Source organism: Hydra vulgaris, chromosome 02 (assembly GCF_038396675.1).
Source record: "Hydra vulgaris chromosome 02, alternate assembly HydraT2T_AEP".
NCBI classification, from domain to species: domain Eukaryota; kingdom Metazoa; phylum Cnidaria; class Hydrozoa; order Anthoathecata; family Hydridae; genus Hydra; species Hydra vulgaris.
In genome coordinates, this window is record NC_088921.1 from 41,776,197 (window position 1) to 41,793,470 (window position 17,274).

A 17,274-nucleotide genomic window follows, 5' to 3' on the forward strand; every position below is an offset into this window, starting at 1 on the left:
TTTGTTCGTTACAAAGAGGTAACTATTTTATAACTATTTTTACATTCTAAATAAAATTCTTGAGGTTTCCCTTATTTTCATTAATTCTTGTGGTTTCCCTTATTTTCATTAATTCTTGAGGTTTTCCTTATTTTCATTAATTCTTGAGGTTTCCCTTATTTTCATTAATTCTTGAGGTTTTCCTTATTTTCATTAATTCTTGAGGTTTCCCTTATTTTCATTAATTCTTGAGGTTTCCCTTATTTTCATTAATTCTTGAGGTTTTCCTTATTTTCATTAATTCTTGAGGTTTCCCTTATTTTCATTAATTCTTGAGGTTTCCCTTATTTTCATTAATTTTGTTTTTTTATTAAATTTGTTTGTTTTATCAAAAAAATCAAAAGAATTAGGTTAAAAAATGTAAACAAGTGGAAAATAAACGTCAGAAAAACACAATGGCAGTGTAGTAAGAAGCCAAGAGAAGCCAGAAAAAAAAAGTAGAAGATACTTGTTTGTCAGCGTGTAAGCTAAAATGTTTTGAAATTTTTAATGCTAATGGCATAGTTAAAATCCAAAACAAACATCCTAATGTATCTGTAATATATACGGGCCCGTAGCAGCCAGGGGGTCAGTAGGGGCATTTGCTCCCCCAATAATTTTTCAAATAAATAACTTTGATAAAAACTGATTTAAAAGATGACTAAAAAAAACAAACAAGAGGTCTTTAAAACTATTTTCTGGTCCCTTATTTCAGCACTCCCTACCCTCACCCCTATATAATTTTTGTTCCTACGAGCCTGATATATTCTAATATATCAATTAATCAGATTATTCTATGGTCTGATTCTTGTGATCCTCAGTGTTCTAGAGTTCAGAATTGTGACAATGACAATAAAGGTTTTTTAAAATGAAAGCAGAATACCACTCGATGAACAGAAGTATATTGAACCTTGTTCAGAAGTATGGTCATATATATATATATATATATATATATATATATATATATATATATATATATATATATATATATATATATATATATATATGTATATTATAGATAATATACGTCATTTGGTAAACTTTTGTGTTTAATTATCTCAGAAAGAAGCGAATAATCCTAATATTATAATAATTATATAAATTAACTTAAGCTTCTTTACTTACGGTTGTTAATATATATTAGCAAAAATGATGAACATTTAAGTTATTGAAAAACTTTATCTACCTTTTCTAATGACCCTATTAAGCTTAAATTTCCAATATAAGCTATATATACATATATACAGGGCCGGCTCAAGGGTATATGACGCCTGTAGCAATTTTTCACCTGGCGCCGCCCCCTCCCCCTCCCCCTCCTTGTATAAAAAAAAATCGTATTATGGACATTCATGGTTAACTTTCAATATTTATTTACAATTTAACCTTTCTTGCTTTTACAATAGCAAATTATTTAATCATATCTTCTTCATAAGTCCAATTCTTTTGCAATTGCTTGTTCTATTAATAACATTGCAAGGCCATCCATTCTATCCTGTGTCATTGTTAAGCGAATATACTTTTTGATTAACTTCATCTTGCAAAAGCTTCTCTCTGCTGTTGCAACAGATACAGGTAGAGTTAAAAGTATTCTGAGAAAGACAAATAAGTTTCCCAAAGCTGCATTCAAATTGTTTGAACAAATAAAGTCTAAAATATTTCTTGGAGAATAGTTTCCTTTATAATGATTTCGCAAATATTTCATCTCTTCAAACAAGTCAGTTTCAGAAACATCTTTAAACTTATTGCAAGATGAAAATTTTTCTAAATTCATGCATCTTTTTAGTAATTCATCTTCAGTAACGTCCTTGGCAAGAAAGTCCTGTAAAGAAAGATTATTATGCTGCATAATCATTTCAAACCGATCCTGCAAAGATCCAACAGTGTGATCTAAAATGCTGTTGAAGAAGTTAATCTTAAAGTTGTCTTCTTCAGTCCTCTTGACTTTCATAAGCAAACTTTCTTTTTTTGGTACGACCACGCTTTTTTTCAAATTCGGGCTCAATATCTAGCTCAATATACAATTTTCCTGCAGTTTCTAACACTTTTTGAAGTTGTTTATCAGTTCTATAATCTTTAACATACTCTAAAGTGTTAGAAATTAATGAAACAGCTTGAGGAATATTTAAATTGACTTCTTGAAAAGATTTGCTTGTTATCTCAATTGACTCAGCACATCATACCGAGTGATAAGGCAGGAAACAAATTTAAAGTCAATTTTCTGCAGTAGTGCTCTGGACTCAGATTTTTTTTTGGTTGCTGTTACTGAAGATACAGGTAATTCGATATTCCAGAAGCTTTCGAAAGCTTGTATTATCTTTCTCAGTTGATGTCTTAATAGTTTTAATGCATCAATTCTACTTGCCCATTTGGTTTCACATAATCCTTTCAAAGTTAAACCTTTGACAAATTGACGTAAAATGTTCCATCACTGAGTTTAAGATGAGAAAAATAAAAACAATGTTACTGCGTCAAAACAGCTTCCAACAGCATTATTGACAACTAAATTCAGTGAATGACATGAGCAAGGAGCATAAAAGGCTTGTGAATTAAGATGAAATATCTTGGCTTGAACTCCGTTTTGTTTGTGTTCGATCCATTATCATACCCTTGTTCTCTTAAATCTTGCATAGAAATTCTATTAGAATCCAAAGTTTCTAATATTTTTTCAGTCATTCCTGCGCCTGTATTATCAATAATCTTAAAAAAGCCTAAAAAATGCTCTCTTATATTAACGTAGCTTTCCTTTTCATCTGGAGTGGGCAGTATTGACACAAAACGTAGAATTATTGTCCTCTGTTCAGTATGGGAAATATCTGGAGTACAGTCAACAATAATTGAGTAGTATTTGCTTGCCTTTAAATCAACTACTATTTTTTCTTTGACTGCTTTAGATAAAATTTGAATAATTTCATTTTGAATATTTTTACCCAAGTAATGACTGTAAATTTCTTTGCTTTTTATCCTTCTGATATGCTCTTTCATCACAGGATCAAACTTGGCAAGCAGTTCCACTATTTTCAAAAAGCAACTATTATTGTCACATAAAGTTTATCTGAAGTCCCTCGCAAAGCTACATTTTGGGACCCATGGAATTTTATAATGGAAAAAAGTCGTTCTAAGACATGGCGCCAGTGTTTTGTAGTTTCATCCATTTGTCTCTGCTGAACTGCATCAATTGTAGATGATCCTTTGAACCTTTTAATAAGATCATGCCAGGTCATATAACAATTCAAATGATCTAAACTTGTCTCGTGAGCATTCAATCTGTTATTTAAGTTTTTCCATTTTGATACGCCTTCACCAGAAACCTCAGTAATCTTTTAAGAAAAGAGCTTTCAACAGAAGCAAAAGTCTTTTGTTTTAGAATAAACTAGCCACTCACGTTTATACTTTTCCCCATTTGGTAACTTCCAAAAATAATGACTTATATTAAAACTTTTTTTTTCCCTTCTTGACTAGTGAAAGGAAAGTCAAAATCCATTATTTGAATTGGAACAATTTTGACCAGTAGATCTGTCAATGACACAGTATTTTTAGGCCAGCTTCCAACATCCAAGTAATTATCGGAGGTTTCTGGTTCAACTGCGCATGTTGTAGACTCAATGACGGCGTCCATTTGGTTGCTTGCTTCAGAATAATTACAATTGAGATCATTTTGGCTAGTTGATGGCTCACACTGTAATTAAATTTTTAAATATTACTCAAATTTTTTATGATATTCTAGTCAAATTTAATATACGATGAATTGTTAAATTTTTGATTTTCTTACCTGAATGTTTTGAATACTTTTGGAATTATTAGATGGCACTAACGCAACTTCTGAGCAAGTTTTTAAATACTTCTCCAAACTTCCCTTATACTTTGACAGGGAAATATCTTTTTCTTGTTTTCTTTTTAGGTTTTGAGCTCCTGATAATTTTTTCTTTCCAAACATGATGGTTGTTTTTATATCCTCTTTTGAAACATTTTTTTGTTCACTTGAATTTGTAAAGAGTAAAAAATGTAACATGCATTGAATTGAGTTAGCTTCATAAGCAAAAACTTGTTCAATGTGGATTATACCAGTAGTACTGTATAAACTGATTTTTTAGAGTTCCCACAATTGTGGAAAATTTTCTTTAAAATTTTTTTTTATAAAACTGAAATCTTAATCTAAAAACTATTTTATTTTTAATTTATATTTATTTTTAACTTTTTTTGTTTTTGAAATTCGAATTTTCTATTTTTTTTGGCGCCCCCTTTGAAGCGGCGCCTGTGGCCAAGTGGTGCTTGGCCACGCTGTTATGCCGGCCCTGCATATATATATATATATATATATATATATATATATATATATATATATATATATATATATATATATATATATATATATATATATATATATATATATATATATATATATATATATATATATATATATATATATATATATATATATATATATATATATATATATATATATATATACAGTGGCGACAAAATAAATAACACAGATTGATGTTCAATATGTAATGATATATTTTCCAAAGATCTGAGTTTTTGAGATCTAAACTTTTCCAGCCTAATAAAATATTAATTTTAGAAGATAACATTACTGAGTAAGAAAAGAAAGTAACTTAGTTGGAAAAAAAAGTACAATCATATAAATGATTTAGAAGTACAGAATAAGGGGTAATTTAAATAGCACACCCTGTACAAAATTATCATTTTGTCCTTTGCAACCAAAATCATGGAGGTTCTATTTATAAATAGTTTAGAAAACCTTATTAGAGATAACTTAATATTTATTGAGGTATCCTTTTGAGTCAATAACTACTTGACAACGACAGCCCATTGAGGAGATCAATTTTTGGCATCGTTCAGGCGTAATGGCGTCCTAAGCAGCCTTTATTTCAATCCAAAGTCGGTCTAAATTTGTTGCAGTTGACTGGTTTATGTTTCTGTCAACTTCCTCCCACAAATTTTCTATCGGATTTAGGTCTGGTGACTGTGCGGGCCACTTCAATACATCAACTTTCTTAGCATTAAACCACATTTCAACACTTTTGGCGGTGTGCTTAGGGTCGTTGTTTAGTTGGAATTTCCAAACCAAAGAGAGATTTTCCTCGGCATATGGCAACATGACGTTTTCTAATATTTCTTTGTACATATGTTGATCAATCGTTCCTTGAATTCTATGCAACGGGCCTACACCACACTATGAAAAACTGCCCCAAACTATCACATTGCCACTACCATGTTTTACGGTCTTAAGAGTAAACCGAGGGCTGAGTTCTTGGTTTTGGGGACGACGAACAGTATTGTTAAATAAATTAATGGCATTGATAACTTTCTTATAAACACAACCCAGTCTTCGATATAGTTGATAGATAATGAATTTTTTTTTTTTTGCTAAATGAGTTACCTTTAAATACTGAATTGAATGATTATCTTTTGAAATAATAAAAGAATTTACGTTTTTTTAAATAAAAAGTAAATGTGTGCTATTTAAATACCTGTGTGCTATTTAAATACCTATTAAATTATAAAATTACCTGCTATTTAAATACTTATTAAAATACCTGCTAAATAAGTTATCCTTTAAATACTGAATAGAATGATTATCTTTTAAAATAATAAAAGAATTAAAGCTTTTTTAAATGAAAAATAAATGTGTGCTGTTTAAAATGACCGCCAAAAGGTAAACACGACCGCTTAAATGTTCAAAACAAGCAATTTTGACAGCTATAAATGTCAAATGAGTATTTCCGTTCAAAAAGATTAACATTGTTGATGCTATAAAAAATAACAGCAATTGCTATAAATAAAAAGCAGTTAGCATCAAAAAGTAAAACCAAATGGCCATGAAAGTGTGCTATTAATGTTATCGCCACTATATATATATATATATATATATATATATATATATATATATATATATATATATATATATATATATATATATATATATATATATATATATATATATATATATATATATATATATATATATATATATATATTTAGCTGTGTTGCCATCAGTTCTAGATTTGAAAGAAATACAGTAATATTAACAAAAAATGAAAATGAAAAAAGTACATTCAAAGTTTGTTCAATAAAGTACAATACATACGATGCCAGGTTCTAAGCCTTCTAAATTTAACATTATAAGTTATAATGCTCGCATCTTAATTGGTCTCCATTGGCATATTTTTCTTATAGTCTGTATGCTTACAGTATTTTCCTTTCTACGTTTAAGCTTTGTTTCCAGTTCCTTACCTATATGCCGCTTATAAACTGCCTTTAAGCATTTTTCTGACCTTGCGCAAATGCTAAATCCTCCTCGGCTCTAGCCCAATTAGCGATATTGGTAAGGAACGAGGCGTGAACTTTCTAGTTAAATGCTCCTCCGTGGTGTTATATGATAAGACCGTAAGGACTTCAAGGACAAAATAAATCAGTAAACTTACTAAATAATATTTTCCTTGAATAAACTTTTCCTCAAACTATTTGTGCAACTATTTATTTCTATTAACTTTTTAATAGAAATAAATAATTCACTATGAAACACAGAGACCGCCAGGTTTTATATCGTGGCAATCAAACCAAATCCTTACTATGTAATAGCATTATGCACGTTGTTTCAAAAAAAATTATATGAATGCGTTGCTACTATATAACTTTAGATATAACTATATTCTAAAATTGTAATAAAATTTTTTAATTTTTTGCTGAATCTCAAAAAAACTCAACTTAAAAAATTGAATAAAAACTTTTTTTTATCGCTGGAAACCGCTAAAAAAAATTTTTATTGAGGTTTTCAAATTTTTTAAACGCTTTTTTTGCCGCTTTAAAATGGCAGATGTTTTTTAAGCGGAAAAACAAACAACAACAAATAAAATCTTTTAATATATTAAAAAAAGTAAAGAAACAAAGTTTTACATATCATAAACATTTGGATATTGAAATTTAATCTTTGTTGTGTTTAATAAGTAACAACAAATAACAGAGCAAACTTTTCGAGCTTAAAGAAAATGGTAAGTGTTCAAGTCACAGATTTTAACAATTACAAAGCACAACAGGAGCAGATACTAAAAGAGTTGAGAAGTTTGATCAAAAAACTCAACAATGATAATGAAAAATTATTAAAAACGAGTTGAAGAATTAGAAAATAATAAATCAGCACCTACTTACGCTAACATAACATGGGCAGATAAAGTAAAGAAATCTCCTGAACAATTGTTCTTAATAAATACTGTTGCAGGCGAAACGAAGGAACTAGAAAAAAGAGAAAATAACATTGTAATATTTGGAATAAAAGCTTCAGACAATGAAGACAAAAGCAAAGCTAAAGTAGACGACAAAAAGACTATTGAAAAAGTTATTAACAAATTGAAAGTTAAAGTAAGCATACAAAGTATTATAAAGTTAAGATCAAACAGAGACAAACAAGCCCCGTTTATAGTTATACTAAAAGATAAGTTTGAAAGAAATTCAATATTAAAAAAAGCAAAAGAACTACGTGATTCAAAAGAGTATGAAAAAGTTTTTATCAATCCAGACTTAACAGAAACAGAAAGATATAAGTCCAAGTTATTGAGACAAGAATGTAGAGAAAAAAATAATGAAATCAATGAGAGAGAAGATTTTTATTATGGTATCCGAAAGGTTAAATTATTAAAAAAAACAAAATAGCAACGAAAAAGTGTTAAAAACCTAATTAACTCACCAAACAATGATTCAGCTCAAGTAAATTTAATTTTTAATATAAACGGTGAGAGGGTTCAATCTCAAAGTAAATTGAATACCATAAACGTTCAGACAGCTCATAATTTGAGTATTTCAAATAAACCCAGTTATTTAAAATGTTTATACACAAATGCAACATCGCTAGAAAGAGACAAATTAAATGAACTTATTGTTGAAATAAAAGTAAAAAAGCCAGAACTTATTTTTATAACAGAAACATGGTGGAATAATCTATCAATAACAAATATACCAGGTTATAATCTTTACAGAAGAGATCGTGAGAAAAGTAGAGGAGGTGGTGTTAGTATATTTACTTCAGATAAAATAAGCGCTTTTGAAATAAAAGATAATGTGCTCAATAACAAAGAAGTTGAACAAGTAATGTGTTCTTTTAAAGTAAGTGGTGAATTTATTTTATGTGGTTGTATATACAGACCAGGAAACAATGATCTTGAAAACTGTCGTCTTTTAACTAATTCTATCAAAAGAAGTTATGAATATTTTATTAAGAACAAAAAATACACTGATGTCTTGATTTGTGGCGATTTTAATTTTCCATCTTTAAATTGCAAATGAAATAACGAGTATTAAAAGTGTTAGTATCGGACTGAAAGAGTCTTTATTTATCGATTGTATTCAAGAAACTTGCTTAACGCAACATGTTATAAAACCAACATTTCAGCTAAAATTAAATGATTATACAAATATTCTAGATCTAATTTTAACAGCAAACGTATTTCGAATATCAAGTTTAGTTCACACTGAGCCTTTAGGTGACACCCAAAAGGGTCATCAAGTTCTGAATTTTAACTTTAACACCATGCCAAATGATCAAATGGATATAGAAAATTCAATTAAAACCACACAGCTACTATTTAGAAGAGGAAATTATAAAAAATTCACAGAGTTTTTGAATAAACATAATTGGAGCGAGGAATTCAAAAATTTAGACATCAATCAAAGTTATTTAAAGTTCATTATAATTTACGAAAAGGGTTGCAATGAATGTATACCTAAATTAAAATCGAACACAATAAATGTCAGAAGCAATAAAATATCTATATGGATGAAACACAACTTAAGCATGAAATAAGACTGAAGAGAAACCTTTCGTTATCGTTACAAAATATCAGATTTTAAAAATAAAGAACTAAATCAAAAACATAAAGAAAAAATAAAAGAGTAAAAAATCTAGTTAAAAGTAGCATAAAAGCATACAAAAAAAAAATTGCAGTAGAATCAAAACAAAACCCAAAACAAATTAATGCCTATATCAATAGTAAACTTACAGTTAAGGACCACATAAGGTCACTTATTACCAATAAAAACGAGTTATCTAATGTTGTACAGTTTATAGCAAACTATTTAAACAGGTTCTTCTGTTCCGTATTTACAGATGAAAATCTTAAAGTTATTCCATTATGTGAAAGTGTAACAAATTCAATTTGTCCGATTCCTTTGTTCAATGAAACTGATATAGCAAACAGATTATCTAAACTTAATGTAAGCAAATCTCCAGGAAGTGAAAAAGTTCACCCATTAGTCCTATATAATTGTGCAGAAAGTCTTAGCAAACCATTATGCATTAATGATCTTAAAGAAAAAGGTATCTGTGCTGATATTGCCTTTTTATATTTCACAAAAGCTTTTGACTTGGTTGCACATAGAAGATTAATTCTCAAATTGGAGTCAAGTGCTATAAAGGTGTTATTACTTAATTGGTGTGTGTCGTTTTTGAATAACAGAAAACAAAGAGTAATTCTAGGGAAATATGTATCAGAATGGGAAACTGTAAAAAGTAGAGTACCGCAAGGATCAGTTCTTGGTCCTTTACTTTTTGTAATTTTCATCAATGACTTAACACAGGGTTTAAATAACAAAGCTAAATTATATGCAGATGACACAAAAGTGATAGCAAAAATAGATAAAAATGATAAAAATTTGCATAACAATTCTCTTCAAGATGACTTGGATTATCTCTTCGAATGGTCGACTAAATGACTATTAAGCTTTAATAGTGATAAATGCAAGATAATGCACATAGGTCATGATAACCCAAAAAATAAATACACACTAAAATGCAATATTGAAGAATTAGGAACCTCTAGAAAAAATCTTAAAGAGACATCGTTAGAACGAGACTTAGGTGTATATATTACAAATGATTTAAAATGGGAACATCATATTGAGTATATTGTTAACATAGCTAATAGTAAGTTGGGGTTAATAAAACACGCGTTCAACTATATCGACGAAAATACTATGAAACTATTATACATATCATTCGTGCGACCTCACTTAGAGTATGCATTTCAAATATGGAACCCATACTACGCTAAAGATATTAATCTTATAGAAAGAGTCCAAAAACGAGCAACTAAAATTTGTTTCCCAAAAGGTATTAATTATGAAAATAGGTTACAAAATATGGAACTTTCAAAATGGGTTAATAGAAGGTTGCGAGGTGATCTAATTCAGATGTTTTAGATTTCAAAACAATATAGATAAAATAAACTGGCATAACGAACCTGAAAGAATAACTAATACTACGAGAGGGCATGATCAGAAATTAAGAAGACAATATGTAAGAAACTCACTTTCTAGGTATAATTTCTTCACAAACCGTGTTGTAGAAGCTTGGAATATCCTAGATCGAGATGTTATTAATGCAACTTTGTAAATAATTTTAAAAACAAACTAAAACGTTTTAATGAAAAACGGCTGTTATAGTCTAACATCTACTGTCGTTAGACTCATTTTTCTTGGTAAAACAAGAGAAAAGCATTTGATTTATATTATATTATATTTATGCCATAACATTTGTTTTTTAATATAATGCATCCAAATTTATACATCTTTAATAATTATATAATGAAAACTTTGATAAAAATAAATTTAATGTTATAATTTTTAATTTAACAAATACTAATATTAGTATTTGTTAAATTAGAAATTATAACATTGTATTTATAATATAGCAAGTATTAGATAAAATTTTATCTGATCTACCTCCTATTTTAACTAAACTAGTTTATTTTCTAGATGTGAGAATTGTCCAAGGGGTCAATGTTATAAAACTTTTTATAGGTGTAAAATGCTACCGGCGGTAAAATTTACCGGCGTAAATGATTTTTTCAATGTTATAAAATATTTTTAAAAACTCGCGGCGATAAACTTTCTACAGCCGAAACGTTTACAGTCGAAAAATGTTCCGGAGGAGCAACCTGCGGAAACTTTTGATGAAGATAAAAAGATATTAATATTTAGTTGTCGGACTTTTCAAAGTACTTACCTTGAGTTGAAAGCTTATTACAGATTCATTCGTTTTAATTAATGCACATTTCTTGATAAATTTTAGTCTCAAGCGATTTCATTGTTAACAGTTTTCTACTGAATTTCTCACGTAAATATGTTACTTCTCAAAATTTAAAACTGCTCTCTTTAACTATTTTTTAGAAAAATACTGCTTATAAATTCTTATACTTTCATTGAACTTATTATTTATAACCCAAATTCTGAGCTTCTATTTATTCTGAGCTTCTATTAATGTTTATGTATGAGCTTCTATTTATTTATTTCTATTTTTGTTTTTTTTCTTTTCTGTTGAGTTTATTTTAAATTTTTCTAGTGTTTATTTCTGTTGTGTTTATAACTTTTTTGTTAAATTTAAGTTTAACATAAAATATTAAAACATAACAGAAAAGAGAAAGAAATTAGATAAAAAGAAGCTCAGAGTTATAACATAATTTATATATATATATATATATATATATATATATATATATATATATATATATATATATATATATATATATATATATATTATTCTACAAATAGAGAAATAGACTGCTCAATGTTCTTAAAGAACAGAGCAATGATAAATTAATAAAAATAACAAGTTTTTATGAATAAAAGTAAATAAACAAATTTAACTTTTTAGATTAACTTTATAAAATTTCGTTGGAGCCTGAAAGTAAACCATCAGGAATTTAAAATTTTTGAAAATTTTCAAAGTTTGTTATTGAGCTAATTAAAAACGATATAGGAAGTTCTATTGGATGGAAAAATGCACTTATGATTGATTTATCAGGACTATTTATTGATACAAAAATCAGGTTAACTTTAGTTTTAGATGAACTCAAAATGGTCAAGCAAAAGAAATTTCTCCATTTAAAATTTATGCAGAGGTCATTTGAGATTCAAAATAGTAAAACAAGTGGTCAAACTATAAACAGAATTGTTATCTAGAAATTACCTTTGATGCTCGAATTTGGTATGAGCTCAAATATTTTTGATAAAGTCAGATGAACCAGCAACAAAATACATCAAAGATTTTTCTTCCTAATCTGAAAGTGTTTAGAGATCATGTACAACTTGTTTCTGAGGTTTCTCATATTGCCTATTGTAAGGAAGCTCGTCAACACATAGTGGATAAAATTTTAATCAGAAAGCATCAAAAGAGATTTATGTTTAAATGTTTATTTGTGTTTAAATAAATTTTTGTTATAAGAATTTGCATAATGAATTTCTGAATAGTTTTTTTAATTATTTAATATTTAAAGTCATTTTTTAAAAAGTTTATTTATGCAATTAATTCTATTTTTTCTTCCAATAACAAATATACAAAATATGTTTAGATTTTCTATATTCAAATCAACACAGTTTTCTATAGAATTTTGAAACAAATGGTTTTAGAATTCTAACTACAAAATGACTGGAGAATATTTTATTGAATCGCAATAGGTAGTCTAAAGAAACCTCTATTTCTATAGACCATTTGTTTCAAAATGCCTATAGAAAATAGTATAAGTTATTTTTATAGAAAAACTATACAAATTTTGTCATAGGGTAGCGTAAAAAGTTAATGACAATTTCATTTTTTTACTTTTAAATTGTATTCTTAACAGTTTAAATACTGTTGAACAGTTTTACTTCTCGTGGTTGTCTCTGATTTGCCAAATATTCTGAAGCAACAAAATATTCTTTTTCAGAATCGGAACAGTCCAAGTTCAAGAGTAAACTAGAAACAACAGTCCAAGTTCAAGAGTAAACTAGATTTAAAACTTCAGTTTGTTAACTATCATGTTTCAAATGATGGTGGCGAAAGATCTAAATCATTAAAAAAAAACGAATAAAAACTTAGAGGAACAAATTCAGCTGTTTATCGTTCCAGGATATTCGATGAAAAACGAATGCTATCCATCAGTTTTTTGTTCTGGGTGCAGAAGAAATCTTTATAGACTTAAAAAGGGAAATTCGCCTCGTGGTGAATGGAGAGCTAAAGTAGCCGAGATATATTTAATGATTTTTAAGTCCTAATTTTTATTATTCTTACTTTCTTTTTAATAAAAGTTCCTTTATTTAGGTTGAAAAGTTCCTTTTGAGGTTTTGAGTCCCGATTGAGTAGAAAACTCTTTTTAGGAGTTCTTCCAGTGCCAGTGTCACTCATCAAGATGAGACAATCAATTTACCTAAATCTGAATCAAGCTTATATTCTTTTTTTGTTATGCATATCTTGCACCTGATTATCCTCATAACTGTAAACTCACTAGTACAATGGCTAATATTATTCCATAATAAAATAACATTAGCCACTGAGATTAAAAGATTTTCGTAATGTAAAAAATAGTTGTTTTTCTAGCAAGTTAGAACCTAGCTTCAAAGAAGCAATAACAAGTTTAAAGTGTTCATTTCTTTCTGCACAAGAGGTTGCATTAAATTTAAATAAAATTTATGCAAAGTTTAAACTAACATGGACTAAATTTAAGAATCAAAAAGAGCATCCAGATCATGGCGACAGGCTACTATCAGCAATGGTGGATTTTGGAACAATAAGAATTTTATTTTGATTATATTTATGTGTATCATTGTACTAATATATATATATATATATATATATATATATATATATATATATATATATATATATATATATATATATATATATATATATATATACACATGATATTTTTAAATAACAAAAACATAATGTATATTTTATAACTATACATATTAGGTAGATAAAAAATGTATCTACATATATACTGATGTATCTACATATATACTGATATATCTGTGGCTTGGTAAAAGAAGCAGAAGAGGTACTTTTAGTAATAGAGATTTTTTAATTTTCACTAACAGTAGCCTAATATAATGCCAAACAAATGAGTTTGTACGATGCTTTTAATTCAAAAACAAGGCATAGGACAATTAATTATTTGTTCTGCTTAGAATAGATTAAAAAAAATAAAAACAAACATTTATTAAGTCGCATTGTATCAATTTTGACCATTACATAATAGTTTTCAAAATTATTATATTAACTTTTCATTATAATAATTATGCTTCCTTATATTCTCATCGACGGTACTCATAATTAATTGAAGCTTTTTCAAATGCTTTCTTATAATTTTCATCGCACAAAGTTATTCTAGAGACTTGTTCTTGTTCGCCATCTTTGATCTCGTTGTAGCATTCATCTCTTGTCCTTTTGATCTCTCTTATGGTTTCTTCATAAATTCGACTGTGAAGCTCATGGTTTATCAATGGTGCACAAGAAACTAAGGAAACCAATAACACCAATACGCCAATAGTTAGAAGTATATTCATGTTCCTTAAAAATATTGACGTATAATAAAAGTATATTTCAATAATAATTTTTTGAATTTTAAAAATCATTTAAAAAATATTTCAAAGCAAATACTAGTAAATAAATGTAAAAGTTAATAAATATATTTAAACTTATGCTAATTATGGGAGAGTTAAAACAACTAATTTGAAGAAATAAACACTTATTTGAGAAAAGTCCAAAGTACAGATGTTCAAATCGCAAATTAACGCTTTTTAATTTGTTTTTAACAATTATTTATTTTCAATAATGTTACAAGCATGTTTTTTTTTTCTTTTTGCCATTTATCAATATTTTCAATCAGATAAATTGTGCTATATATAATAGATAAAAGAAGATGCAGACATTTACCATTTTATCACCAATCCTCGTTTACAAAAGCAAGCGAGACTTTGTGATAAGATATTATATTGTCAGTTTATATACAGTAGTAAAAAATAATAATGTAAATAACATAAATTTTAAACAAATATAACACAGGCAAAAAGTGATTTATTAGTGATTAACAGCAGCAATATATGTTAATTGAATTGTTTATTTCAACAACCCTTCAATTGCTCTTTTTTAATTTTTTAGAAAACTTAAAAAGCCTTAAGGGGTCGTCCATAAACTACGTCACGCTTTATGGCGCGGGTGGTGGGGGGGGGGAGGACTGTTAGTGATTTTGGGACGACTCATACAAAACTTGCAACTAAAGTGTTACGATTTTGTAACGAAGGAGGGGAGGGGGGAGTCAAAAACGGTCAACATTTGCGTGACGTAATTTATAGACAACCCCTTGGCGGAAGTTTCAAGACAAAATACAACCCATTGAAAGGCTTAATAGTTCACATGTTTCTGTATAAGACAGTGTGACTAAAGTCGACCATTCATAATCTATAATAATATCATTTTTGAAAAAAATGTCAGTTTTTCTGAAAAAACGATTATATTTATACTTTTTAATTTTATTTAGGTGCCCCAAGAAGTCCTTACGGTCTATCACAGAGCACCGCGGATGAGCATTTAATTGAACGTTCACACCTCCTTCCTAATCAATTTCGCGAAACTTGCCCAGAGGTGGAGTTTGAACCACTGATTTTTTGTTTCTGAGGCAAGTGCGCTACCACTGTACCACGGCTGTTCTACTTATATACTTATACTTTTATATATACATATACATATATTGCATATACTTTACAGCAATAAAACAAAATAAAATTGCAACACAATGAAAGAAAAACTTGTCAATGATAAAAGATGAAAGAAAGATTTGAGCAAAGATATTTAAACTAATTTTTTTTTGTTGTTGCATTAAAAGACTTTTTTGATCGATTCTTTTCAACTGAACTGTTCCAAAAAAATGTTTTGACTGAATGATATAAGACTTAATAAAAACTTAAATTTAAATTATTTTTTGTAATATCAAAATTGACTTTTTGAAATATCAAAATTAATCCAAATAATGAGAAATAAAACTAATTTTCTTAGGAGATGAAATTAGGTCAATGCTTTATTTTAGACATGAGTAGTAAAACTTGGCGTATACTAAGCTTTGCTCTTTGCGTATTTCAAAATTGTCTATTTAAATATACGATTCAAATATTCCATTTGGCATATTTGCTATAACCCTCCGTTAAAAATATTTCCGTTAAAAAAAATCAGAATTATACAAAACTTCATCGCATATGTGGGTTAAAATTTTCTAACATAAACTTATAATAAACACTTTCTTTTTTTGAAAAGGTTAATTCTGTATTCTTACACATCATAGCACCTAATAATAAATCTTTCCAGCAAAATAAATACTGAGATATCATTATTATGAAATATAATTAAATGAAAAACACTTTTAAAAAAAAAAACTCTGAAAGACTGATTACCTTGAAGAAAACGCCTTGAAAAAAAAAATTTCAGAAGAACTTCCAGAATGAACGGAGCTGTTTTTAAATTATTCAATGCACATATAAAACTTAGATAAAAAAATACTGCGTTGCTACGAAACGTCAACATGAAACTTTGTTATGTCATTATTAGCATTGCATTACCGTGATATCTTTCTTCCAATAAATCATTAAATTTATTACATTTACTTTATAAAAAAAACTTGCCTAAAGAAAAAACAGAAATCTTCAATAGTTAGAGATTTTTTTGAAACCTCCAATAGTTAGAGGTTTTTTCGGGGTCTTAGTAAAGAAAGTAGAAAACATTTGCTTAATATATATACTTGAATTAAAAAATTTATTTTAAGTTAAAATGTCAAGTAACCTCAGACTCGCAATTAGAAATTTCTATATGCCCGCTAAATTCTTTCACCCTTTCATAAAATGTTTTCCCTCGTCGCGAAAAAAGAAAATTTTATATATTGCTGCACTGTCCTATAAAAGTTATTTTTTTAAAACTAAATGTTTGTTGAATAATGCTTAACTAATTCTAAAACATTTCTTAATAAAATACTATTTTAACATTAAAGAGAATATTTGAAAATAAATAAGATTAAAGATATTCAGTAACAAATATTATGCCAAAAGTATCTCAGAATGTCGCGCGTTTATGAATTTCTATAGTAGTAAAAACCTTGTAAATGTTATTTTAAAAATTTAGTCCAAGCATATTTATAATGAAATATTGTTGTTTTCTAATACATAAGTTCTAAGACACTTTGCTAAGAAGATTAACCTAGTCATACTCAGAATTTTCAAAGAATAATTTTGATTATTTTTCCATTTTTCGATTGCAAATACAATCACCAAACCTGTACGTTGATATTATTTGAAAAAAAAAACTAAATTAAGTTTTTATAGAAATTACACAGAACAAATGTTTATTTGTTTAAAAAAAATTCTATGCTTGCTTGTGTTTGAGCATTTCATCTTTTACAAGTCTTTTCATCATTTTGCAAAGATCCAGCAGGTCCTGAT

General features: G+C 27.8%; 1 protein-coding gene and 1 long non-coding RNA gene across 2 annotated transcripts; both read right to left on the minus strand.

The window, feature by feature from the left end:
* Positions 1 to 2,523: 2,523 nt before the first annotated feature.
* LOC136076068 (uncharacterized) lies at positions 2,524 to 3,000 on the minus strand. The gene has a single exon (XM_065789533.1). The coding sequence runs from the start codon at positions 2,998 to 3,000 to the stop codon at positions 2,524 to 2,526; it is 477 nt and encodes a 158-aa protein (XP_065645605.1).
* Positions 3,001 to 14,005: 11,005 nt separating this feature from the next.
* On the minus strand, positions 14,006 to 16,376 carry LOC101237065 (uncharacterized). The gene is made up of 2 exons (XR_010636714.1): positions 16,237 to 16,376; positions 14,006 to 14,359 (listed from the first exon to the last, which is right to left on the minus strand). It is a non-coding gene; the product is annotated as an uncharacterized LOC101237065 (long non-coding RNA).
* Positions 16,377 to 17,274: the final 898 nt, after the last annotated feature.

Bases quoted from the DNA above. Each gene is read 5' to 3' on its own strand.
- LOC136076068 (XM_065789533.1), bottom strand. From the start codon at position 3,000: ATGAAAGAGCATATCAGAAGGATAAAAAGCAAAGAAATTTACAGTCAT.